This window comes from Pan troglodytes, chromosome 5 (genome assembly GCF_028858775.2).
Source record: "Pan troglodytes isolate AG18354 chromosome 5, NHGRI_mPanTro3-v2.0_pri, whole genome shotgun sequence".
In the NCBI taxonomy this organism is placed as follows: Eukaryota; Metazoa; Chordata; class Mammalia; order Primates; family Hominidae; genus Pan; species Pan troglodytes.
The window spans coordinates 122,538,309-122,565,370 of record NC_072403.2 but is presented as its reverse complement, the minus strand read 5'-3'; the positions used below and the strand labels follow the sequence as shown (position 1 = coordinate 122,565,370).

At 39.5% G+C, this 27,062-nt stretch overlaps 1 protein-coding gene and 1 pseudogene across 24 annotated transcripts in view; one reads left to right on the top strand and one right to left on the bottom strand.

Annotated features, from left to right (window-relative positions):
• The window catches only part of CDK19 (cyclin dependent kinase 19), a 205,404-nt gene that overhangs the window by 164,669 nt on the left and 13,673 nt on the right, over positions 1 to 27,062 (top strand). For 11 of the 24 annotated variants that reach the window (XM_016956150.3, XM_009451831.5, XM_054686906.2 and 8 more), the window contains 4 exons: positions 12,031 to 12,088; positions 18,586 to 18,717; positions 23,595 to 23,738; positions 23,895 to 23,964. In XM_016956150.3, coding sequence (XP_016811639.2) covers positions 12,031 to 12,088; positions 18,586 to 18,717; positions 23,595 to 23,738; positions 23,895 to 23,964 — 404 coding nt within the window. Of the gene's footprint in view, positions 1 to 7,372; positions 7,499 to 12,030; positions 12,089 to 18,585; positions 18,718 to 23,594; positions 23,739 to 23,894; positions 23,965 to 27,062 lie in introns of all 24 variants that reach the window. The other 13 variants (XM_016956149.3, XM_016956155.4, XM_054686907.2 and 10 more) reach the window with 3 other exon arrangements.
• Positions 4,127 to 5,998, bottom strand: LOC107975241 (phosphoethanolamine/phosphocholine phosphatase-like; annotated as a pseudogene).

The window sequence follows — 27,062 nt, the reverse complement described above, 5'->3', positions numbered from 1 at the left end:
TCCAGCTTGCTCCTCCCTCTGCCAGGACTGCCCTTCCCTTAGACACGCAGCTGACTCAGGTGTTATCCCAAATGTTATCTTCTCAAAGAGGCTTTCTCCGAAGAATTTAAAATAATGCTTAAATAATGCTGACAATTATACCCTCCCATCACACTCCCAACAATGCCTGTCCCCATGCCTTGCTTTATTTTTTGTCTTTGTTATTATATGATACATATAGAAGAATATTTGAAATATTTATGGATGTTACAAAGCATAAAAATACAGTGAACTGTTGAGAACCTGTCACTTTACCCAGTAAGTGGAAGATTACCAGTAGCATGCATAAGAGAACCTGTCACTTTACCCAGTAAGTGGAAGATTACCAGTAGCATGCTTATGTTTATGTTTCCCCCATTCTATCCTCCTGGCTCCTCCCAAGAGGTAACATATATCCTGGATTTTGAATCTATTACTTTCTTCTACTTAAAGATAGATTTATCACATTTTTATAAATGTCTAAACAGTATATTCTTTAGCTTTGTCTGGTTTTAAGCTTTATGAAATGGCATCCTGTTCTATATAGTCTTAAATCTTGCTTTCTTTTCACCCAACATAATGCTTCTAAGATTTGAACATGGTTTTACATTTATTTGTAATTCAGTGATTTTTTTATTGCTGTTTTAAAATTCATTGTGTGACTCTACCACAATTTTTAAAAAAAATTGTAATCTGGCATTTTTAAAAATGGAATTACTGATTCAAAGGCTATGTACAGTTGTTCCTTTTGCAAGGTCATGCCAAATTGTTTTCCAAAGAAGTTGTACCAACAACTATTCTGCCACCAGCTATGTACTGGAATTCTGACTGACCTACTTCCTATTCAGTAGTTCTAAATTTTGAACCCATCTAGTAGGTATAAAATGGTATGTTATTGTGATCTTAATTTATATTTCCCTCATTATTGATGAGGTTGAACATTTTTTAATATGTGTATTGGTTAAACCTGTCTGTACTTTAGTTAAATGCCTGTTCAGACATTTTGCCCATTTTTCTATTTTGTTTTTTCATATTGACTTGTCGGAGTTCTTTATTTTGGATACTAAATCTTTGTTGCTTATATGTGTTGCATATATTTCTGCCAGTTTGTGCTTTGTCATTTATTTTCTTTATCTTTTGATAATTGGAAGTTATTTTAATACAGCCAAATTTATCAGTCTTTTCTTTTATTATTAGGGTTTTTTTGTATCTTGTTTAAGAAATTCTTCCCTAACTTAGGATCAAAAAGATGTTCTATATTTTTTTCCAAAAGTTTTAAAGTTTTGCTTTTTCACATTTACTTTTTTAATCTGCCTAAAATTGATGTGTTTATGGTATAAGGTGAAGATTCATTTAATTGATTTTTTCCACATTTAGATAACTTGTTGTACCAACACCATTTATTGAACAGATCCTCCTTTCTCTACTGATCTCAGGTTTCCTTTCTCTTGGTATCATGATTCCATTGAGGGTCTCTGCTCTATCCCACTGATCAATTTGTTCCATAGGAACAAAATCCCTGATGGGATTTTGATGGAAATTACTGTAAATGGAATTTACAAATAAGTATGGGGAGAATTGATTATTTTTTTACTGTATCAAATCTTCTTATCTATATATATGGGTTAATTTATTTAAGACTTTCAAAATGTCATTTAAGATAAGGTTTCGGCCAGGCACAGTGGCCCATGCCTGTAATCCCAGCACTTTGGGAGGCCGAGCAGATCACAAGGTCAGGAGTTCGAGACCAGCCTGACCAACATGGTGAAACCCCGTCTCTACTAAAAATACAAAAAATGAGCCGGGCATGGCGGCGGGCACCTGTAGTCCCAGCTAGTTGGGAGGCTGAAGCAGGAGAATGGCGTGAACCCGGGAGGCGGAGCTTGCAGTGAGCCAAGATCGCGCCACTGCACTCCAGCCTGGGCGACAGAGCAAGACTCCGTCTCAAAACAAAACAAAACAAAAAAACAAAAATTAGCCAGGTGTGGTGGCACATGCCTGTAATCCCAGCTACTCAGGAGGCTGAGGCAGGAGAATCACTTGAACCTGGAAGGCAGAGGTTGTAGTCATCCAAGATCGTGTCACTGCACTCCAGCCTGGGCAACAGAGCGAGACTCCTTCTCAAAAAAAAAAAAAAAAAAAAAGATTTCATGGTGTTCTGCATACCAATCTTGTACATTCTTTGATATATTTATTCTTAGGCATTGTATGGTTTTTCTTGCTATAGAAGTGTTACCTTTGAAAAATTATATTTCCTAGCTCTTTTTTTCCTGGTATATAGAAAAACAATTGACTCTTTCATATTATTCAGTTAGCCAGACATCTTGCTAAGCTCTGTTACTATTGCCAACAATTTGTCTGCAAATACTTTGGTTTTCTATGTAGATAATTATAGCATCTGCAAATAACAATACTTTTGTTTCTGCCCTTCAATCTATATACCTTTAATTATTGTTTTATAGTACCGGGTTTATATTACAATGTTGATTTTAAAAGTGGTGATAGTAGGCATCCTTGTATTATTTCTGATTTTAAAGGAAATACTTCTAATGTTTCCTTCTTAGTTTTTAGTGTGTGTCTGTTGTCAGGTTAAGGTAGATTTTTTCTAGCCTAACTTGCTGAAAATTTTTATCATGAATGGGTGTTAAATTCTATCAGCTGTTTTTTTTCCCCAGCATCTATCAAGATGATTTTATAATTTTCTTCTTTAGTCTGTTCATATGGTGATAAACTTCCATAGATTTTCTCATATTAAGCCATCTGGATGGATTTGGTTTACTAATATTTTGTTTAATATTTTTACAACTATATTCATGAGTAAGGTTGGCCTGAAGTTTTTCTTTTTCATTCTTTGGTTTTGCAACCAACATTATATTGACCTTCTAGAATATGTTTGGAGCATTTAATCTTTTTATGTTATTTGACAGTGTTTGAATCATATTGAAACAATCTGTTGAAAATTTTGAGAACTCCCCTCTAAGATCATCTGTGGTTGGTGTTTTCTCAGAAAGATTTTTAACTACAGTTTTAGTTTATTTAGCATTTCTTAGTTTCTTCAGTTTTTCTAATTCATTGTGAATCGATTTGTAGGTTACATTTTTGACTTTACATTTTCAAATTAATAGATATGAAGTTATTCATGGGATTTTTAGATTTTTCTGTCCTCTACTGGATCTAATGTAGTTTATTTGCACTTTCTCTCTTCTTGCTCCAGTCGTCCCAAAGGCTTCATAATTCTCTCTGGCTCATGGATTTCTACCCTTTATCTTCCCTCCCCCCCACCCCCCTTCACAACTCCTTTGTAGTTCTAAAACACCAGAGGAAGGAGGGGCTTGGGTTTCACTGGTTCTGCTTAAACACATCATGGCTTTCTGTTCCATTGTTGGGGGATTTTGGTGAAGTCCCTGGTCTCTTGCCGCATAGACAAGGCTGGGGTGCAAGGAGAGAGACACCGTCGCATGCTTCGAGGTTACTGGCCGGCCGGACCCCAGCTCGACGGTGCGCTACCTCGTACCACCACCAGGAGGCGGTTCCCTCTGGCTTTTCCTTTGGGGGTGTTAGAGGGGAGTGCAGGGGTCGGGAGGCAGGAGGGTGTAGACAGCGCAGAAATAGTGTCGGGTCGTGGTGGGTGAAGCAAGATCGCGAAGGCCTGGGGCATAGGTGGAGACCCTCCTCTGTCTCTGTGGGGAGTCCTTGCGGCCACGAGGATTTCAGGATCCTGGGTTCCCTCCACAAAAGACTGGAGGCGGGCGGTCACGCGGCCCGAGGCAACAGTTACAGCAGTGGGAGATTTTCCTTCTCTCACCTGCCGGGGAGCCCCTTCCTCCCACTTGGGAGGACCAGGAAACACTGCTGCCTTCCAAGGTTTGCCCGCCACCCCACGATGAGTCAGACGCCAGAACTCAACCGTGCGCAATGGAACAGGGGAGGCAGCCGAGGTGGGTTAACTGCATCGATAGGGATGATGAACGAGATTCCAGAAATTCCCAGAGGGACATATAGCAAAGCCAAAGGGAAAAGGGAGTAGTAAAACTAACTTTGTCTTTTCCGAATCCCCCCTCCCCGCCCCCTCCGCCGTTGGCCCGGTTGACTCCCTGCAGGTGGCCGTACTCAGCACGACTTAAGCACCTGTTGCAGGTGGAGGCGCACGTCGGTTTCCCAGGGCACCACCCTGGCACAGAACGAGCTGGGCTCCGCCTTCTGGGCCTCAGGGATGAGGCGGTGTATGGGGTAGCTGCGGAGCGGGAAGGCCATGTCGCCGCCCGCCAGCAGCCCCATGGGCAGAAGTCGTTGGCGCTGTCGCCCACATGGAAGAGGCACTCGAAGTGCATGCCGTCGTGGGCCCGTTCGCGCAGGTAGTCGCTGAGCACCTTGTGCTTGCACATGTTGGCGGGGCAGCACACGCAACTATGTGTGTGGAACGGCCACAGAGCCAGCAGCCCCTGCGCGTCGGACCCCGACGAGTTGCTGAGGATGCGGAGGAACAGGCTGTGGTGGCCGGTGGCGCGCTGCGTGCTCTCCAAGCCGAAGGTGTTAGCATCAGAGATGAGAATCACCTCGAAGCAGGTGCCTTGCTTAGCCACATGCCTGGCAACAAAGGGATAGCTTCATAGATGGCACGCAGGTCCCGCGACCGCACACCCTGCTTGCCCAGGTACTTGAAGACGCGCTGCATGTGCTCATTGTAGAAGCCCTCGCAGTCGGTGGCTCGCAGGCTCTCCTGCAGCTGCTGTCCCGGCACAGTTCGCAGGACTGAGTCGCCGCTGTTTTCGTCCACGATACCGAAGGTCAGGAGGAAGCGCGGCGCGCCGTGCGCGGCCATCCCTTCGTCTCTAGATAGGCACCAGAGGCCAGAAACTGGAAAACAGCCGCTCATTGTTCATGCATCACCGTGGACACCACCTGTAGGGACTCTGTTGGCCTCCAGCCGTCGTCAAGAGTTCGGAAATTGGAGGGGGACAAAGTGTCTTATCCACCCCTGGATTTCTGGGCTCCGTTTCGTGAGTCCCTGTAGTAGTCCCGAGGGACCGAGGATGATGTGCATCTGAACGGTCCCCTCTACTTGCCCTCCCATCCTACCCTTTATCTTTCTACTTCTACTTTCTTTTGGTTTATTCTGTTGAACTTTTCTCTTTCTCTAGTTTTTAAACTTCTTGAGCACATAACTCATTATTCTCAGCCTTTTTCTCTTCCTAACATAAATATTTAAGGCTATACATTTTCCTTATAAGTACTGTATTAGATGTCTTCCACAAAGTTTTTGTAGATAGTATTTTCATTATTTCAGTTCTGAGTATTTTAAACTTTTTATGGTTTCTCCTTTTACTCTGAGTAATTTAGAAATATTTAAAAATTTTCAAATATGTAGAGTTTTAATTGTATTGTGGTTAGAGAACATAGTCTGTTTGATAAAAAATTTCTTGAAATTTCTTGAGACCTGCTAGTATATGATCAGTATTTGTAAATGTTCCATGTGTGCTTGAGAAAAATGTGTACTCTCTAATTACTGGATAGAAAGTTGTGTATATGCTCTCTAGATCATCCTAGTTAATTGTATTCTTTGGATAGTCTATATTTTACTAATCTTTTGTCTGTTTGACATATGAATAATTGAGGAAAGTATGTTATCATTGGCCTTTTTACTCCCTGAAGTTATATTTATTTTGCTTCATATATATATATATTTTAAGTACATAACAGGTTTAGGATTACTGCCTCTTCCTGGTGAATTGAACTTTGTATCATTATATAGTGATCATCTCTACCCCTAATTTTTTTTGAAATTTTTTAATTTTTACAGACACATAGTAGATTCCTGTCCTTTATCTTCCCCCCTGCCTCCCCTCCCCCCTGGCCCCCTTCACCTCCTCTGTAGTTCTAAAACACCAGAGGAAGGAGGGACTTGGGTTTCGCTGGTTCTGCTTAAAAACATCATGGCTTTTTGTTCCATGGTCGGGGGCAAGAAGTGTGCCGAGGTTCCAGCCTGCGAGGGACTGGGTGTATAGTAGATGTGTATATTTATGGGTTACATGAGATATTTTGATAAAGGCATGCAATGTGTAATAATCACAAGAGGGTAAATGGGGTATCCATCACCTCAAGCATTTATCCTTTGTGTTACAAACAATCCAATTATACTCTTTTAGTTATTTTTAAAAGTACAATTAAATTAGTATTGACTGTAGTCACCCTGTTGTGCTATCAAATACTACTTCTTATTTATTCTTTCTATTTTTTGTGCCCATTACAGCCCCACTTCCTCCTCTCTCCTGCCACTACTACCCTTCCCCGCCTCTGGTAACCATATTTCTACTCTCTATCTCCATAAAGTCAATTTTTTAAATTTTTTTTTTTATTTTAGATGAAGTCTCACTCTGTCACCCAGGCTGGAGTGCAGTGCCCTCATCTTGGCTCACTGCAACCTCCGCCTCTGGGGTTAAAGCAATTCTCCTGCCTCAGCCTCCCAAGTAGCTGGGACTACAGGCACGGGCCATCAGGCCCGGCTAATTTTTGTATTTTCAGTAGAGACAGGGTTTCACCGTGTTGGCCAGGCTGGTCTCAAACTCCTGACCTTGTGATCTGCCCGCCTTGGCCTCCCAAAGTGCTGGGATTACAGGTATGAGCCACTGCGCCTGGCCAATTGTTTTAATTTTTAAAAGTTTAATTTTTAATAATTTTTAATTAAATTAAATTAACTTAATTTTTAATTAATTTAATTAAAATTTTAAATTTTAATAGTGAGATGGGGTCTCACTATGTTGCCCAGGCTGGTCTTGAGGCTGGGTTCAGGTGATCCTCCTGCCTCAGCTTTGCAAAGTGCTGGGATCACTGTCCTGTCTTGGCTTTGCCTATAGAATGAATTCCAATTTCTTTAATGTGGTATTTTATTCCCAAGATAGTTTTCCAGTTGCATTTCTACACCAAACATTCACTGCTCTTGTCACATCAAAATATGCATAAACTCTCAACATGCCATGTCTGTGTTTTTATGTGACTGTGTCCTTACCTGTAGGGTTCCATGAGCCTGAAAACTTTGTTGTTGTTGTTGTTGTTGTTTATGCTTATGAAAATCTTAGTTATCCTTAGCTATAACCCTAAAATCTTAGTATCCCTTTTTTATTTATTGAGCCACTTCATCCAGCCAGTTGTTTTAATTTTTAGCTCCCACAAATAAGTGAGAACATACGAAGTTTGTCTTTCTATGCCTGGTTTATTTAATTTAATGTGATAATCTCCAGTTCTATCCTAATAATGTTTTTGTGTTAAAAGCTATTTTATCTGATGTTACCATAGTTGACTCAGCTTTCCTTTGGAAGTTTGCCTAATGTATCTTTTAACATCCTTTTACTTTCAGCTTTTATGGTTCTTACCTTTAGGTGGACCTCTTTTAAATAGCATGGATTTTGTTTTTAATCCACTATGGAAATACCTGTGTCTTTTAGCTGGAAAATGTATTGTTTTACTCATCAGGCCTAAGTTGGTAAGTGTTTCCTTCAGAAGGGGTTTGCTTTGGCTTCTACTGGTAGCATCTAGGTTTCCTTTAGTGCCCTTGAAGGTCTTAGTGATTGTGGGGTAGCAGACTTAGCTTCCTTACCTTGCTGGTGGCCCAAGGCTCAGTGTCCTTGCTGAAGTGCATTATTGGCAGCTGCTCTCAGGCCTACCTTGCCTTTCCCTAACTCTCCAGCCACAAGGATACCTTATTTGGAGTGAGGGTAAAGTTTGTTATCTCTTGTGCAATCTGGGATGCTTCAAGGAATATTTCCTTTCTTTTTCCTTTTCCTCTCTTTTCCCTCTCCTCTGCTGTCTCTCTCCCTCTTCCCCCTTTCCTTCTCCCTTCTCCTCTACCCTCCTTTCCCCTTCCTGACTCCTCCCCTCCCCTCCCCTCCTATCCAAGACAGGGTTTCTCCCAGCCTGGCCTTGAACTCCTGGGCTCAGGCAATCCTCCCACCTCAGCTTCTGGAGTAACTGGGATTACAGGTGTGGACCACCGTGCCTGGTTTGTTTCTTATATAGCATATAGCTGTTCTGTTAAGGGGAGGGTCCCTCAGAGCACTTAGTCAGCCACAATAGCAGATTTGACAATCTTTTGTATTCTCTTTTTGTTTTCTTTTCCATGGTACTTATCAGTATATGATATGTTGTATACTTATTTATTTATTGCCTTTCTCTTCTCACTAGACTGTAAGCTCCACGAGGGCAAGGATTTTTCCTGTTTTTGTTTTCTGCTGCTTATGTAGCATCTAAATCACTGCCTGTTACTTAGTTTGTGATCAAACAATATTTGTTGAATGAATGAGGGTTGAGAAGATAGTGTGAAAAGGCAATGCCAAGTCTTGAACCCCCCCCCTTTTTTTTTTTTTTTTTTGAAACAGAGTCTCACTCTGTCGCCTAGGCTGGAGTGCAGTGGCACAATCTGAGCTCACTGCAACCTCCGCTTTCCCGCTTTCCGGGTTCAAGCGATTCTCCTGCCTCAGCCTCCTGAGTAGCTGAGATTACAGGTGCACACCACCACGCCCAGCTAATTTTTGTATTTTTAGTAGAGACGGGGTTTCACCATGTTGGTCAGGCTGGTCTCGAACTCCTGACCTCATGATCCACCCGCCTCGGCCTCCCAAAGTGCTGGGATTACAGGTGTGAGCCACCACGCCCAGCCTCCAATTTCCTTAATCTGGTATTTTATTCCCAAAGTTGTTTTCCAGTTGCATTTCTACAGCAAACATTCACTGCTCTTGTCACATCAAAATATGTCTAGGCTGCCAATATGCCATGTCTGTGTTTTTATGTCCTTACCTGTAGGGTTCCATGAGCCTGAAAACTCTTTATTTTTGTTGTTTATGCTTATCCAAATCTTAGTTATCCTCACTTAAAGTCATCCAGAGTCATCTTCCTAAAGACTATTCTGATGTTCAATGAAAAGAATCATTCATTCCATGCAATTTTTCTTTCTATATTGATAATTTTCATAATCTGCCCTCTGCCTTGTCCTTCCTTCCTTCCTTCCTTCCTTCCTTCCTTCCTTCCTTCCTTCCTTTCCCTTTCCTCCTTTCCTCTCCTTTCTTTTTTTTTTTTTTTTGATGGAGTCTCACTCTGTTGCCCAGGCTAGAGTATAGTGGCACGATCTCAGTTCACTGCAACATTCACCTCCTGGGTTCAAGCGATTCCTGCCTCAGCCTCCCAAGTAGCTGGGACTACAGGTGCCTGCCACCATGCCTGGCTAATTTTTGTATTTTTAGTAGAGATGGGGTTTCACCATGTTGACCAGGCCGGTCTTGAGCTCCTGACCTCAGGTGATCCACGTGCCTCGGCCTTCCAAAGTGCCTGGGATTACAGGTGTCAGCCACTGCACCCAGCCTCTTCCTTGTAGTCTTAAAAGCTGTCTGTCTTTTCCTCCTGGATTTAAGCTCCTTAAAGTCAAGATATTCATGTTTTATTTCCTGTTGTTTCCTAAAGGCCTGAAGTACAACACTTTTTACATAATGGACCTTTGATAAATAGTTTTTTCTTTCTAGTATGGTGAACCAATCTCATCTCATATCGTGAACCAATCTTTTTCTTTTTCTTTCTAGTATGGTGAACCAATCTCATCTCATATCGTGAACCAATCTTTTTCTTTTTCTTTCTAGTATGGTGAACCAATCTCATCTCAGGTATCACACTCTGTTGATAATAACTTTCAAATCCAAATCTTCCTCTTCTCACTCCTCTGGCTAGTATGACTTAGGCATCTCACATTTCTCAAACTCTTTCATTTTATTTAATATTTTTTGAGACGGGGTCTCACTCTGTTGCCCAGGCTTGAGTGCAATGGCACGCTCACAGCTCACTGTAGCCTCGACCTCCTGGGCTCAAGCAGTCCTCTCACCTCAGCCTCCCAAGTAGCTGGGACCACAGGCATGTGCCACCATGCCTGGATAATTTTTTTTTAATTTATTTTTTATAGAGACAGGGTCTCTCCATGTTGCTTAGGCTGGTCTCAAACTCCTGGGCTTAAACGATCCTCCTGCTTCGACTTCCCAAAGTGCTGGGATTACAGGTTTGAGCCACCACGCCTAACCATTTTTCAAACTCAGTATGTTGTCGCCTTCTCTTTATTGTTCCTTATTTTTAAACCATTACCTCTTATAACTTTTCTGTGTCCATGAAAGGCACCATTATTCTTCCAGTCACATAAACTTAAAACCTTGGTAAAATCTTTACCACCCTTTTTCTTAATCTTTTAGCTTAAGCCAGTCACAAAGTCCTGTTAATTTTCTCCTCTAAAATGCTTCTCAGCTCCATACCTCCCTCGCCATTTCTGCTGACAAGACATTGGACAGAGCTCTTACCGCCTCACATCCAATTCCACTCCCTCATCCTCTCCTATAAACTCACTGACTGTAATATAACGGTCTGATTACTTCACTTGGCATTTAAGACTATCCAGAGTCTAGGTTCATCCTACTACCCTCAACATGAGCCCTTTTCAGATTTTTTTTTTTTTTTTTTTTTTGTCACAGGGTCTTGCTCTGTCACCCAGCCTGGAGTGCAGTGGCATAATCATGGCTCACAGTAGTACCCTGGTAGCCTCAATCTGCTAGACTCAAGCAATCCTTCCGCCTCAGCCTCCTGAGTAGCAGGGACTCCAGGTGCATGCCACCACACTAGGCTATTTTAAAAAATTATTTGTAGAAACAGAATCTTACTATTTTGTGTTTTGCCCAGGCTGGCCTTGAACTCCTAGACTCAGGTGATTCTCCCGCCTTGGTCTCCCAAAGTCCTAGGATAACAGGTGTGAGCCACTGCACCTGGCCCAAGTCAGACTTCTGCGTCTTATGCATACCTGGTCATATCCTTTTTCCACTTCCTATGGTGTCCTTGCCCTTCCTCTACTCTGCCATGGTGGTTCCTGTTCATTTTCATATCCGTCTAATGGACACCATTCCCACTTCCATCCCCAGTGAGCATTTCCCTTAACAATGGAATCTTTAATTCATCACTTCCTCCTTTGAATTAGTTTTTTAAGTGCTTTTTGTTTTCATTGAAACATTTTTAACAATCAGCGAATTGAAAGGGATCTTTAAAGTAATCCAGTTTAATCTTGAACACAAAACCTCAGTCTTCTCTATAACTCATACATAGCACTAGCTTCTAATATTATACAATCCTTCTTAGTTTTCTTTCTACTTATGTAGCAAGCGTCTGGAGGTTAGGAACTTGGTTTTTACTGTGGTTTTGTTTTCCCTCTTAAAGATTGGCATGGTTCTTTATCCTTAGAAGATACTAAAAATGCATTCGTTGATTGAATAAATGAATCCAGTAAGTTAATAACACATACATTTTCCTTCAAAGACTTTACAAAGGAGACTCACTCTCTCCCACTTCCAAAGCCTATCTCAACACTTTCTCTGTTTCCAAGTGTCTACAGATAAGGGTGACTGAAAATATGGTAGATACATTTGCAGCCTACTCTTTTCTTTTTATAGTTCTGTATTAGCCTTGGTTTTTATTTTCCTACATCTTGAAATTATATTGGAATTTCCTACTTTTGCATGTATGATAGTTGATGCATGAATTTTAATAGAGTTGTTGAATGCTGATCATGTTTTTCTATGGTAGTTTAGAAATATTTAGGAAGGAATATTTCCATTCAACTTATTCATATGAAGGCGATCATGTTGTGGTTTGAAATTTTATATAAAATTTTTCAAGCACATAAACTGTGCAGGTTTAAAAATTATTATTAGTTTTTTCTACGGGATGAATATTTAGAAATGATAGCTTTAATTGCTTTGTAATTATTTATATGATATAATTTTGAAAATAAGGTGTGTTTCCATAGCAAGGATGTTTATATAAAGTTAGTGCTGACTTCAATTGTGTCAAATGCTTTAACTATGTAGAGGGTGCTTAATATTTGATTTACTTTTGATGAAAATACAGAAATGATTTTTTATATGATAAGAACTTTTCTCCATTTTAGAGCATGTCAAAAGAATAAACATGGTAATTTGAATGCTCTATTTTTATTTCTAGAAACCAGCAAATATCCTAGTAATGGGAGAAGGTCCTGAGAGGGGGAGAGTCAAAATAGGTAGGTAATTATTCCTAAAATAATTTATTTAAAAACTGAAGTTAACTGCAAAGATGGTTTCCCTTTTTAATGCCCTTATTTAGGTAGTTAATTTTAAAATTACTTTCTCATTATTTTTAGAAAAGATATTGGAAAATGTAGATAGATAGTCTACAAAACTCCTAGGTTTTTTCCCAAAATAAGATTCTTTAGTTCTAAGTTGAGGCATCACTGGAAATTGACAAGCTAGTTCACGAAAGCATTCATTCCCATACAGTAACCCAAGCATGTGTTTATGTCACCACCACTGTCCTGCACAGCCACCTTAAATATAATCCTCTAAATCTCACTTTTGTTTCAGGTTTACCAACTATTCTCTTCCTGAATATTTTCCTCCCTACCCTGAGCGAATATATTTAAACCTTCACAGGTTCTCCCTACTTCACCACACCTGGCCTGCATGTCTTGCACCAAGTACTAACATATCTTTTCCAAATGGATATATATGTTTACAGACTCTCTTAGCTGCCTCTCTTAGATTGTGGCACTGGCAGGATTCTTACTTGTATATTAAGATTTCCTTTATAATCCTGAATGTTCTAAAAAAAAAAATCAGCATCATTTATACCTATTACATATTTGGGGAGAAGATGAGCTAAGAAATGCTTTATTCTAATTTCTTTTTTTGAGACGGAGTCTCGCTCTGTTGCCCAGGCTGGAGTGCAATGGCGCGATCTTGGCTCACTGCAACCTCCACCTCCTGGGTTCAAGCAATTGTCCCTGCCTCAGTCTCCCAAGTAGCTGGGACTACAGGCTCCCACCACCACGCCTGGCTAATTTTTTTATGTATTTAGTAGAGATGGGGTTTCACCATTTTGGCCAGGCTGGTCTCGAACTCCTGACCTCAGGTGATCTGCCTGCCTTGGCTTCCCAAAGTGCTGGGATTACAGGCATGAGCCACCACGCTAGGCCTATTCTGGTTTCTTTTACTAGAAATTATATTTATTGAAAGTTGAATGCTTTTTAGAAATATGTTAAAATAAAATGTGTTAATCAGCCTGGTTTCTTTGCTATTAGAATATACCATGCTAAAGGTGATGCAAAATTGTGCTCACTTGACCCACTACAAATTCATGCTGCCCTATTTCAAGCCCACCCTGCTGTTTAGTTTTCTACTTTTTCAGTTAACTCCCTAGCCCAGTTGCTAAAGAAGCTGTTCTAAACCAACTTCCTTTTCTTTAAACACCTCTATCGTTAGTTTGCTGAGATTCTCAGATTCATTCAAAAGTTTGTTGATGTTAATTAAGTGGCTGGTAGCTTTCCTTCTCTTCCCTCCCCCACTTCCACCATAATTTCTCACTTGTCTATTTTTGTTTTACTCTTGCACTCCTTTTCTTAGAGGCATTTATTGAATTCCTACTTTTTGCCAGATACAGGCGAAAGGGAGATAAAGGATGGTCCCTTCTGTGAGAGACAGTAAAATGAACAGTTTACTATACATTGCAATATGCACTTTCATGTTACCGCATTTATTTTACACAACCACCCTCTGAAAATAAGGAAGACAAGATTTAGAGAGGTTGTAGCTTCCTCAGCCTGTCAAAGCTAGAACTTGAATTCCGAGTCCTGAGGCTCTTTCCCTACAAACATCCCTGCCTAGTGATATCAGAGCTGTCTGGTGTGATCTCACTGACCTCTACTCTTTGACTGTACAGCCCTGCCCTTGAGAAAGCCTCTGTGAAAGAGAGACTTTCCTTTCCTAAGTCCTATCTACTAGTGCCCTTCCTAGCTTCTAAATGTCTTCCTACCTCATAGTACAATATTGCTATTTCCCCTTCTCAAGTTTCTCTTTTTCACCTTTAAACCTTCATCGTCCTTTTTCCAATTTAAAATACATCTTATATCCATCTTGTTTTTCTTTAGCACTTGCTCTATTCATTTCCCTTTTTGTTCCTCTACTTTTAGAACACATGATGTTCACTCTTTGGTTCCACTTACTCTAATTTGTTATAACCTGGCCTCTAATTCCATCCCTCTATCAAAAGTCCTCTCTAAAAGGACACCTGTGACCTCTACTTTACCAAATCAAGTGTCCTGTATTAATCACCTTTCTCCTTTACTGCAGTAAACCATTTGTTCTTCTGACAGTCCTGGCTTTGAGGGTGTCTTCTCCGTTGGGCTATATGGCATACCATAATTCCATTTTTCTGCCTCCCACTTTTGCTGTGACTTTGCCTTCTATTCATTCTTGCCTCTTACTTCTACTAACCTATTGTTTCAAGGCACTGGCTTATAGGACATGGCTTCCCTCTAAAATTACTTCTTTAGGAAATTGATAAGTTGTGGCCTCAGGATCATGGATTTATGAAAATGATTCTAAGATCTTGATACCAGAGTCTAATCTCTCACCCTAGCCGAAGTCTTTATTTCTATTTGGATATCTTGTGGTAACTTATCCTCCATTGTCCCAAGCCAAATTCATCATCATCATCATCTTGATTCCCCTTGTTTGTACCATTCGTCACATTTCTCCCAGTCACCCAAATCTAATTTGTTCTCTTAGTACTCCTTAGCAAAATTCTGTACTCTGGCCAGGCCAGTTAGTTACCTTACTATTAAGTGTTTTAAGATTGTAATTCTGCCAAGATTAGGGATAAAACTCGGGTTAAAAGTAAGTAATAATTAATGATAAAGATCTAATGGACAATCAAGATAGTTTATTAAATAGATTTTAAATTTTGTTTTAGTAGCCACTATTGTTTTTTAAACATTAGTAATACTGATGCCTGTGCCTAATGCTTTGATACAGTGTTGTTTTTTGCTTAAAAGAAAAGGATAGTTGGGCTGGGCACCGTGGCTCATGCCTGTAATCCCAGCACTTTGGGAGGCCAAGGCGGGCAGATCATGAGGTCAGGAGATCGAGACCATCTGGCCAACATGGTGAAACCCCGTCTCTGCTAAAAATACAAAAATTAGCTGGGCGTGGTGGTGCGTGCCTGTAATCCCAGCTACTCGGGAGGCTGAGGCAGAAGTGCTTGAACCCGGGAGGCGGAGGTTGCAGTGAGCCGAGATCGTGCCACTGCACTCCAGCCTGGGCGACAGAGCAAGACTCCATATGGGAGGCGGTGGGGGAGGGGGAGTGGGTAAGAAAAGGATACTTGCATGGAAAACACATTTTGCCCTTTGCTGTATCTGAGCCTTCCCATTCTCAGCAACCTAAAAACTTCCCAGGTCTTACCTAAAATGCTTATTGCCCTCCTCTTTTGCTATTCAAAATAATTCATCCTGCAGGATCCAGCCCAAGTCCCACTTTCAATTTAGTCTGCTTTTGCAAATGTTTATTATACATTGTTCCAGATAACATAATAAAGGAGAAATAGACCTTCCCCCAGGGGACTTAGCATCTAGTAGAAACCGGTAACAATTTCCTTTATTCTCACAGCACTTATCACTTTTTTGCTTCTACTCTGTATATTTTGTCATCTCACCTTCCTGTAAGCTCCTTAGTGGTAGACCTTGTTTGTTGCTGCTTTTCATTTGATACTAATTAGCACTCACACCAGAATTTTACTAACCTTATCTGTGAACTGGAACAATTTCATCCATGTGTAATTTTAAAAAGTCAACTGTTACAGTAATCTTTAGGCTAATTACCTTTTGTCTAAATTAGTATTTATTTGAAAAGTAGTTTGAAACTCTTTTAAAGTTCATAAAATAGATGGGAATTGTTTTTAAAAGTATGTATTTTTTCCTTCTGGCCTTGATTGCATCTGCGAGTGAATAGAGGCTTAGGTAAAACTGAGGAGGTAGAGAGTAAGGGGAGAAATACTGGCTTTAGTTAACTTCACTTTAGAATGTTTTTCAATGGATGAAACAGCATTCCATCATATTACTTTGTCATCAACAACAATTGGCATCTATTAAATATATAAAACAGTGCCTTGAATATTGTGTAATATTGTAGAATAATAGGTGTAATATTGGTAGAATGAATTTGAATATTTTTGTTTGCTGTAGGGAAATGTAGTTTAAAAAAGAGTAGGTATCAGCACAGGCTTCCTTTGGATAGCTTTAGTTTTTAAGAGCTGGATACTCCAAAGCATTCTCAAAAAAGTCTTACAAATTATTCAAAATCCAAAGAAACAAAATCACTACAGGCCGGGCTCAGTGGCTCATGTCTGTAATCCCAGCCCTTTGGGAGGCTGAGGCAGGCAGATCACTTGAGGTCAGGAGTTCATGACCAGCCTGGCCAATATGGTGAAACCCCATCTCTACTAAAAATACAAAAATTAGCCAGGCATGGTGGTGGCGCACCTGTAATCCCATCTACTCGAGAGGCTGAGGCAGGAGAATCGCTTGAACCTAGGAGGTAGAGGTTGCAGGGAGCCGAGATGGCGCCACAGCACTCCAGCCTGGGCAACAGAGCGAGACTGCATCTCAAAACAAAAACACAACAAGACAAAGACCCGAAATTTCTATAAATTAAAAAGATTTTTTTGCCTGTTCTGCTTATGTAAATGTAAATTGAAATTTTAATATGTTATACCGTAGCACATTAGTTTTAGATTAAATGACATTCTGTGGTTGAAAGTTTTATGTGCATTTCTGCATTTTATAGTACATTGGGGCCCCTTATACAATCAAAATTTGTTATGTATATTATGTATTCAAATTATAGAGGCTTATTCTTGTGACTTTGCCTTTGTGACTTGCAATTATCATATGTATAATTTGTTGGATGTCAGATTTAGTAGTTAAGGAGGTAACTCCTAAATTATAACATGGTTTTTGTTTGAGTACTGGCATCTTTATTTACTATCCCTGTGACCACAGGCAAGTCATTTAACTGCTTTGGGCCTTAGATTCTTCATCTCTGAAATAGGGAGCAAAATACTGATTAAACCAGTGTTCTTATGAGGATTCAATGAGGTGAAATATGATGTATATGAAAGCCATTTGTAAACTGCAAAGGACTTTGTAGATAAAAGGTGTTGGTTATTTATGATATCTTAAGAAAATTAGTTTCCAGGATCTTATTGCAGTAGTAATTTTTTTTTAATTACTTTTATATACCCCCAATATTTCAATTGATTAGCTTTGGTTTAGACCTTTGTTAAATGCCGAATTATAACAAATTATCTTTTATGTGTTCTGTGTATGCTCTTGAAAACATGCATGTGATGTGCTGATTACCATTCAGCAACTGGCTCTCTGGAGCAAAAAATGTCCCAATTTGTAGCATTTGCTGTTTTCCATGTTGTAGATACTCCTACCATAGCCAATTCCAAATCACCAGTATGCTGTCATTGAATGCAGAATTGGGAAAAGATGTGTATATATCAGCTCTTGTGAGTTTGTTGGATCTGGCTGCAGCACACACTGAACTAAGACGTAGTCAGGTTTTGTTTGTTTGTTTGTTTGTTTTGAGACAGTCTTGCTCTGTCTCTTGTTTGTTTGTTTTGAGACAGAGTCTTGCTCTGTCACCCAGGCTGGAGTGCAGTGGCACGAACTCAGCTCACTGCAACCTCCGCCTCCTGGGTTCAAGTGAGTCTCCTGCCTCAGCCTCCCTAGTGGCTGGGACTACAGGTGCGCGCCACCACGCCCAGCTAATTTTTGTATTTTTAGTAGAGACTGGGTTTCACCATGTTGGCCAGGATGGTCTTGATCTCTTGACCTCATGATCCACCTGCCTTGGCCTCCCAAAGTGCTGGAATTACAGGCGTGAGCCACCGCGCCTGGCCATAGTCAGTTTTTAAATGTATAAGCATACAGAAGTCATCATTGATCAGGGATACTTTTGAACTATTTTAGATTTCAAAAACACTTAAGAATGTTTTTGTAACTCTCTAAAAGCCAGGAATCTGAAGTCAGACCTGGATTCTAATTCTGCCTCTGCACTTACTAGCTGTGTGACCTTAGGCAAATCACAATTTCCTTTTTGGGGGACAGGGGATGGAGTCTCACTCTGTTGCCCAGGCTGGAGTACAGTGGTGTGATCTCGGCTCACTGCAGCCTCCGCCTCCCGGGTTCAAGCGATTCTCCTGCCTCAGCCTCCCGAGTAGCTGGGATTACAGGTGCGCACCACCATGCCCAGCTAATTTTTGTATTTTTAGTAGAGATGGTGTTTCACCATGTTGTGCAGGCTGGTCTCTAACTCTTGACATTAGGTGATCCGCCCACCTCAGCCTCCCAGAGTGCTGGGATTATAGGTATGAGCCACCCCACCAGCCCAGAATATCTTTAAGCTTCAATTTCTTCATCAGTAAAACAGGCACAATAATAGTATGTCCTTCTGATGGTAGATAATAAAGGTAAATGAAGTTAATTCCTTTCTGGTACTTGGTGTAGACCTCTGGTTAAAAAGGGAGGAAAAGGATTGCTTTATAAGGTCAGCAGCTATTGTTGTCAACCTTGCATGGTTCTAATAGCATGTCAAACTGAATTTTACACTTGATCTTAGCCAAAAGGACGAGAAACAATCAAACTGAATTTTATGTTAATTTATTTTATTTTTTTAGCTGACATGGGTTTTGCCAGATTATTCAATTCTCCTCTAAAGCCACTAGCAGATTTGGATCCAGTAGTTGTGACATTTTGGTATCGGGCTCCAGAACTTTTGCTTGGTGCAAGGCATTATACAAAGGCCATTGGTAAGTTGGTCTAAAATGATTTACTATCTTGTCATCTAACGATCATAAATATAAAATGGTATAATAATAAAGCTACTTGATAAAAACCATTTTATACATTTTTGTAAAAGTCCTATTGTCTTCTGTATTCCTAGATTTCTGGTAGATTTAGATTCTTAACTGTATAGGAGAATATCATTATTTTAAAAGAAGAAAACATTTTCTTTCAGAGAATAGAGGTATCAGTATCTGATCCTCTTGAGTTGCTACGGAAACAATAACATGCACATTTTATTTTGTACTTAGTAGCTGTTGATCAGAAGAACTGGAGAGAAGTTGAGAATTGTTTTCTTCACAAAATGAAAAACAAAAACAGGAGTAGTGCATTATTGGAAAGAACTCCTTCTATTTGGGGAAAAGTTAGTCACATTGTTTCCTAAGCAAGAAGCAATATAACTAATCTTTCTCTCTTGCCATTACAGTTATGAGAATGGCAGTTTCTCCATTAAGGTAGGAAATAGAGTCTGGGTAGATTAGCTGTGCTCAGCCTCTTGCCATCTCATCAAGTTAAAAAAAACTGAGTGAGAAAATCTGTTATAAACACACTGTGTAAAATTTAAAGTCTGCCTCAGAACAGTGGCTTCAGAGATTTGCTACCTGGTGACTGCAGTATCCTCACACGGCCCAGCTGTGAATGGAGGGAGTCAGTAGGAGCTGGCCCTCCTCAAACCTGGAGATTTCTTTAAAGGAAGGAAAAGGAGAGAGTAGGGGAGAGTACATTGTAGCTGTTAGAAGGGCTAGTTCTACAAGGTATCCAAATTTCCTATTTCTTTAAATTTTCCTTTTATTGAATTTTCTGTTTACTGGCATTAGTCTCATATCAGTTTTGGCTACCTTTAGCTGCTTTTGTTGAATTCTATTTAATAAAGGCACTGCAAGTATAAAATTATTAAAAATAGACAAACACAATCCTTTCTCTGCTAAACAAGCTTATGAAAAACCTGGTGATACCCAAAGAGCTACAAAGGAGACTCTCACACTTGGAAAGATTAGACTGATAATTAGCCTACTCATGGGTTAAAAAAGAACACAAAAATTAAAATATAGTAAGTCCTCATTCATCAAGACGTCTGATTTCTGCAAAACTCAGACACCAGAACACATTTAGATTTTGTCCAGAGACACAGACTCTAGCACAGTGCTGCAGTATTGTAAATTATTGATAAATACTGCTGAATAGTTTTGTTAAATTAGTGAAAAAGCCTCTGAGTAAACTGGTATGTGTTTGACAGTAGAGGAATGTGAGAGTGACATAAAACCCTTACCTGTGCAGCTGGGCCTCTGGTAAGGCAGCAGATCAGAGGCTACCAAGGCCAGGCTGTCATCAGTGGACAGTGGCAGCCGTCTGCAAAAGGTGAGGGAAGAACTACAGACAGCAAGTGGAAGGGATGGAGTGGCCCTGTGATCCTGCCTGTATACATTCCAACCAGTGACTTCTACTATGGAGCTGTATTTTTGAGACTTTTAGAATCATAAGTTTGTTTTTTCTGTCATTTAGGTCTCTCCTTACCCACTATTGAAAACAGTCATATCCCTTAGACAACCTCAGAAGGAACCAGAGGATAGGAAGAGACTGAAAGTAAGCCAGGGAAGGGAAGAATGTTAGTTGAAAGTAAAAGGTGATGCCTTAGAACAGGTTAATGACAGATAACCCAGGACACGAGGAAGGGAGAAGAGGATGCAATCTCCGTAGAAATCCATATACCTTAGACTTAATCCAAACACTAGGACAGTCTAGATCTAGAAGGGAGATTTCCTTTAGGAAAAGGCACATTCAGTCAAAACCTTCTGTTAAACTAAATGACTTCCCACCAATGTCTGTCCCACTCTCAGAGAAGCTAACACAGCGGGTCCATGCCCTTAGGTAGGTGATTCTGTTGTGCGGGACCCATATACTTTGAGAGCCCACACTTTGAGAAGCACAGTTTTATGAATATTTTCTGATTTACTTTTCTCTTGTTGAAATGAAAATAGATGCTTTTTAAAAAATAAATGAAATCGGATATGAATTGAAAACCAATTATACTTCTTATTTCCTCAGGGTAAGGAAAAATGAAATTGAATTTTAACCAGCTTGCAACTCACTTGCTTGGTAAATGAAATTTACCGCTTAAAGATAAAAACATAATCACTAATTTCTAATTTTAGTCAATTCCCAATTATCCATTCTGGATAGAAGGTAGGAGAAAGTTAAGACAGAAAGAAAAAATAATCCCCAAATCAGTTATCTTAGGGCTTCAAATATGTTAATAGCAGACATTTATAAGTACATACTTATTCACTTTTTCGTACTCTTCTCCATACATGGTCCATGTTAGAAATGAGTACTTAGGGCCGGGCAAGGTGCCTCATGCCTGTAATCCCAGCACTTTGGGAGGCCAAGGCAGGTGGATCACTTGAGGTCAGGAGTTAAGACCAGCCTGGCCAACATGGTGAATCCCCGTCTCTACCAAAAATACAAAAATTAGCCAGGCATGGTGGTGTGTGCCTATAATCCCAGCTACACAGGAGGCTGAGGTGAGAGAACCCCTTGAACCCGGGAGGCATTTGATATCAGTGGAGGTTTGTGGAGTGACAGTTGGGGAGGGGAGTGGCAGTGATGGTGACAAGCAGTGTTGGGGCAGGTGTGTTTATGGGTGTGTCAGGAGAACAAATCATTGATAGAGGAAAGAAACCTGAGAAGTAGCTACAGATGGTGCAGGAGCCAGATGGCCTTTTGAAATTATAGGCTAATATGAGGCAGAAAACCTTTGAATTTACTGCCACCTGCTATCTGAGGTTTCTTATGTTAGCAGTTCACTGGGAACTTAAGACCCTGGCTCTTGTCCTTTGAATGGAGGACAAACCAGGACTTGGCATGACCAGGCACATGCAGTAGTAGTCCTGGTGTACTGCATAGTAGAGGTGGTAATGAGGAAGAGAGATGGGACCATCAGAGGCAGCCATATCGGGGGAAGAGTGACAACCAGTATGACATGGGAGAGAGAAAAGAATTCAGAAATGGATGCTGAGCAGTATTATTACTCTACTCTGTAGTGATGGATGTTCATGATGATGATGACCTTGCTGCATCATTAAGGAGGATTACATTTTTTATAGCCTTTTATGGTGGCAGGCAATGGTGTAATTAAAAAATGGTTGTCGAAGGAATATGTTTCCATTATCCAGAAGGCTAAATTATGTGGAAGGAAACTGTACCTGAATGTGGTCAAATAAGTAAGGCATTACTGTATGGATTTTTCCATTTGGCAATTTGTTTTAGGAGAGAGCATTCTGATGCGTCTTCTAGCTAATGGATATACAGTAGTCCCCACTTACCTGCTAGGAATATGTCCCAAGACCCCCCCCCAGGGGATGCCTGAAATTGCAGATAGCACTGAACCCTGTATATGTTTTTTTGATCTGATAACCCAGACGACCACTAAGTGACTAACCAGTGGGTAGTGAGTATACAGTGTGGATGAACAGAGGGATGATTCACATCCCAGGAAGATGGAGAGCATAGCATGAGATTTCATCACACTGCTCAGAATGGTACACAGTTTAAAACTTATAAATTGTTTATTCTGGAATTTTCCATTTAATATTTTCGAACTGCAGTGGTTGACTGCAGGTAACTGAAACTGGAGGGCAAAAACTTAGATGAGGAAGGAATAGTGTAATTAACCTTTTTCCTTGTTTAGCTTATTGCAGAATGTGATTCACATGTTTAATAGGCTACTAAACACAGTACTTTTTTTATGCTATACCATAGTTTTTTGTTTGTTTTTTCCAAGATGGTGTTTCACTCTGTCGCTCAGGCTGGAGTACGGTGGCGTGATCTTGGCTCACTGCAACCTCTGCCCCCTGGGTTCAAGAGATTCTTCTGCATCTGCCTCCTCAGTAGCTGGGACTACAGGCGTGTGCCACCACACCCGGCTAATTTTTTGTATTTTTAATAGAGACAGGGTTTCACCATGTTGGTCAGGATAGTCTCGAACTCCTGACCTCAAGTGATCCGCCCACCTCAGCCTCCCAAAGTACTTGGAATACAGGCATGAACCACTGCACCCAGCCTCCCCAATTCTTTTATATGGTCTATACTGTCTGTCTAGACTCAAAACTTATAAATTCTACTCTATCATTATACATTGAATGGCTTTAAAAGAATTACATCACCATGTCTGATGATGATATTGTTTCAGTATATCAGATCTGTGTATTACGCCTGGTATTAGATTATCAATTGAATACTTTAATGATTAAATTATTAACAGTGGTTAGACATGGTAAGACCTTGTGTCTACAAAACAATTTTTAAAAAAATTAGCCAGGTACAAGTAGCACACACTCATAGTCTGAACTACTCTGGAGGCTGAGGCAGGAGGATTGCTTGAGCCCAGGAGGTCAAGGCTTCAGGGAGCCATGGTTACACCACTGTACTCCAGCCTGGGTGACAGAGACCCTAAAAACAACAACAAAAATAGTGGTTAGAAAGACCTTTGCCTAAATCTAAAGAATTTGTTGCTTGCTAAATTGACTGTCCCCATTTATTGTCATCAGAAAATTTACAAGTAAATGTTTTTTATTACTTGGCTTTCAATTTGTTACATGATGATATAGCTATTTCATGTCATGTATATATATATACACATACACACACATATATATACATACCTATATATACACACATACCCACACATATGTCAAAATACAAAGTACAATAATGTTTTCTTAATGCACTTATTGTACTTTGTATATTGATTTACTGAAAAGTATTTTTATAAGTAGGCTGGGATTATATCTAGGAATTATAACCAAGGAAATATATACAAAAACTTATGTTTCTTCCTTCCCAGATATATGGGCAATAGGTTGTATATTTGCTGAATTGTTGACTTCGGAACCTATTTTTCACTGTCGTCAGGAAGATATAAAAACAAGCAATCCCTTTCATCATGATCAACTGGATCGGATATTTAGTGTCATGGGGTTTCCTGCAGGTAATTTATTTTCCTTTTTAAAGTCATATTTTGAGTCATATTTCAAAATCATGTCTTCTCAAAAGCATATTTTAATGTATATTTATAAACTAACATAATTAGGAGATTTTAAATTAACACATTATTTTCTATAACAATATTTAATTTTTTTGTAAGATAAAGACTGGGAAGATATTAGAAAGATGCCAGAATATCCCACACTTCAAAAAGACTTTAGAAGAACAACGTAAGTAATTCCACACAGTCTTAGTCTTTTTGTGCTGCTATAAAAAAATACCTTAGACTGGGTAATTTATAAACAACAGGAATTTGTTTTCTCCCAGTCCTTGAGGCTGGAAAGTCCAAGGTCAAGGCACTGGCATGTTTGGAATCCCATGAAGGTTGCTTTCTGCTTCCAGGGTGGCACCTTGTTGCTGTGTCCTCACATAGGTAGAAGGGCAAAAAGGGGCAGATGCTGTGTGATGCCTCTTTTACAAGGCATTAATCCCACTCCTCAAAGCAAAGCCCTCAATTCTGGAAGGCCTTATCTTCTAATACTGTTGCATTGAGAATTAAGTTTCAACATGAATTTTGGAGGGGACATAAACATTCAAACCATAGTGTACATTAATTATAGGTAGTAATTTCAATGAGAATAGTTAAATTAATCTTTTTAAAAAACAGATGTAGATTGTTATTTAAACTGGAAACTGAGATTTTAGCATATTAATTATGCCTGTGATTTAAAGAAGATATTCCAGATACTGTTAACATATATAGTTCAGGTTTAGGCTGCAGTATTAAAAACTTTTCAGAATTTAAGGGTCAGTAGGTAGTTTATATCTGCTATGTTTTAGCATGAATAAAGTTCTCAGTTCTAGGCCACAGTTGTGGTTTTATCTTTATCTGAGTAATGACTGGTGACTGACATGCTGGACTAGGAAACCTGGAAGGCTGGCAGAAGGAAGAACACGTGGCCTGGAATATGAGTAAAACAAACTGATGAAGGCATTTACTTTGAGCAGAAATGAGATTAAGGGTGATGGCGTGTGAGGTGTTTGTTATAAATATGCACACTTACCGAAAATTGTGGAAGAGCTTCTCTATGGGCAACTTACCAGGAAAATTTCAGGACAGGATGGCTTATAGGAACAAAAGCAGACATCATAAAGAGAAATAGAGAATGGCATTGATCATTTCTAACCCCTTTTTCTCACAGTCCTTGGTGGAGTCCTTTGCCTGTATCCATCTCTTAAGGACAGTGCTGGTATCAAGGTTCTATCCTGGGCTCTTTTCTCACTCTAGGTATTTTCCCAGTCAGACTCTATGATTTTGATGGCCACAATTTACCATCAATTATGTGGATAACTCCCAATATGTATCTTACTCAGTTCACTTTTCCAAGTTTCAAAATCATTTATCTAATTGCCTTATGGAATCCCAACCTGAATGTTCTATAAATTCTTCAAACATTCAAAACCAAACTAGTTATTTTCATTTAACATTTTATTGTACCCTTGTTGGCAAGGGTACAATAAAATGGACATTCTGGCCAGGCACAGTGGCTCACTCACGCCTGTAATCCTCACACTTTGGGAGGCTGAGGTGGGAAGATCTCTTGAGCCCAGGAGTTTGAGACTAGCCTGGGCAACATAGTTAGACCCTATCTCTATTTTTATTAAAAAAAAAATTATTACTCATATGCTACTGGTGAGGATGAGTACTTCTCAAACTTCAGTGTACCTACAAATCACCTGGAGACCTTGTTAAAAATGTAGATTCTGAGTCAGAATCAGGGGTGAGGACTGAGAACCTTCATTTCTAATGCAGGCTCTCAGGTGATGCTCAGGTTGCTGGTAAAAGCTACATTTGTGTAGCAAGATTCTAGAGCACCTAAAAAAGGCTTTAAAATATGCATGCCCTTTGACCTGATAATTCCTGGAATTTATCCTGTGGAAGTAATCAGAGCTGCCACAAATAGATGAGTACTTATTATATACCAGGGTGGTGCTAAACCCTTTACCTACATTTTTTCATATGATCTTCCTAGCAAATCTATAGGGTAGGCATAATTATAATTTCCACTTTTCAGATTCAGAACCTAAGGCTTTCTTAGAGGTTAACTAACTTGCCCAAGATCACACAATTGGTGAATGACAATCAGGTTCTAGTAGGGGTCTCTGAGTCTCACCTGCTAGGCAGTATTGGCTTCCTGCCATGCACATCAGATTTAGCTACAAGGACTTGTATGCCACAGCTATTATGAAACAAGTAATACCCGTACCAGTAGGAGATAGGCAGCCACTCAAAATAATAAGTTTGAAGATTATTTGACAAGAGAAAATGTTTATGGAACAATATTAAATAAAAAGCTAAGACAATTTTTTAGTAGAATTCCAATTTTATAAAAACAAAGCAAAAATTCCTGTGTTTATACCATATATGTATATGCCACACACACGCAAAACACCAAAGGGACATTATAAAAATTTTGTCAGTGGTTTTTTTGTCACTGAGTGGCTTGATTGTGAGTGATTTTAATTTTCTTCCTTATACTTTCTATATTCTGTAATTCTTTTTATTATGAACATATATTACCTATTTTTAGACCTTTTAATTTGAAATATTTCATATGTCGGAAAGAATATATAATGAAAAAATATCTAGTATATTTAGAATAATAAAATGAATACCCCTTTGCTCACCTCTGAACCTAGGAATTAGAACATCACTAAGATTACTAAAGTACCCTGTGTGCCCCACCTCCCTATCCACATCCCTCCCAGAGGGTAGACTCTGAGTGTTCTGCATTTGGGTTTATCATCCCCACAGTTTTTATTATAGTTCTAGTCCACATGTTTATGTACCTCTAAAAGTTATTGTTCAGTTTATTGTCTTTCAACTTTTTATAAATGGTAACATATTATGTATTTTCTTCTGCAACTTGCTTTTTCTCCTCACTGAACCTTGCATATTCATTTTTACTGTTGTATAACATTCCATTCTGTGAATGTATAAAAATGTACCCATTTTTCAGTTGATGGACATTTGGATTGTCTCTCTCTATATATATACACGTGTATATATATATACACACACATATATATATATACACGTGTATATATATACACACACACATATATATACGTATATATGTATATACGTATATATATGTGTATATATATGTGTATATATGTGTGTGTATATATATGTGTATATATGTGTGTGTGTATATATACGTGTGTATATATATATGTATATATATGTGTGTGTATATATATGTATATATATATATTGGTCATTACTAAAAGGCTGCTAAGAACATTTTTATCCCTGTATCCTGAT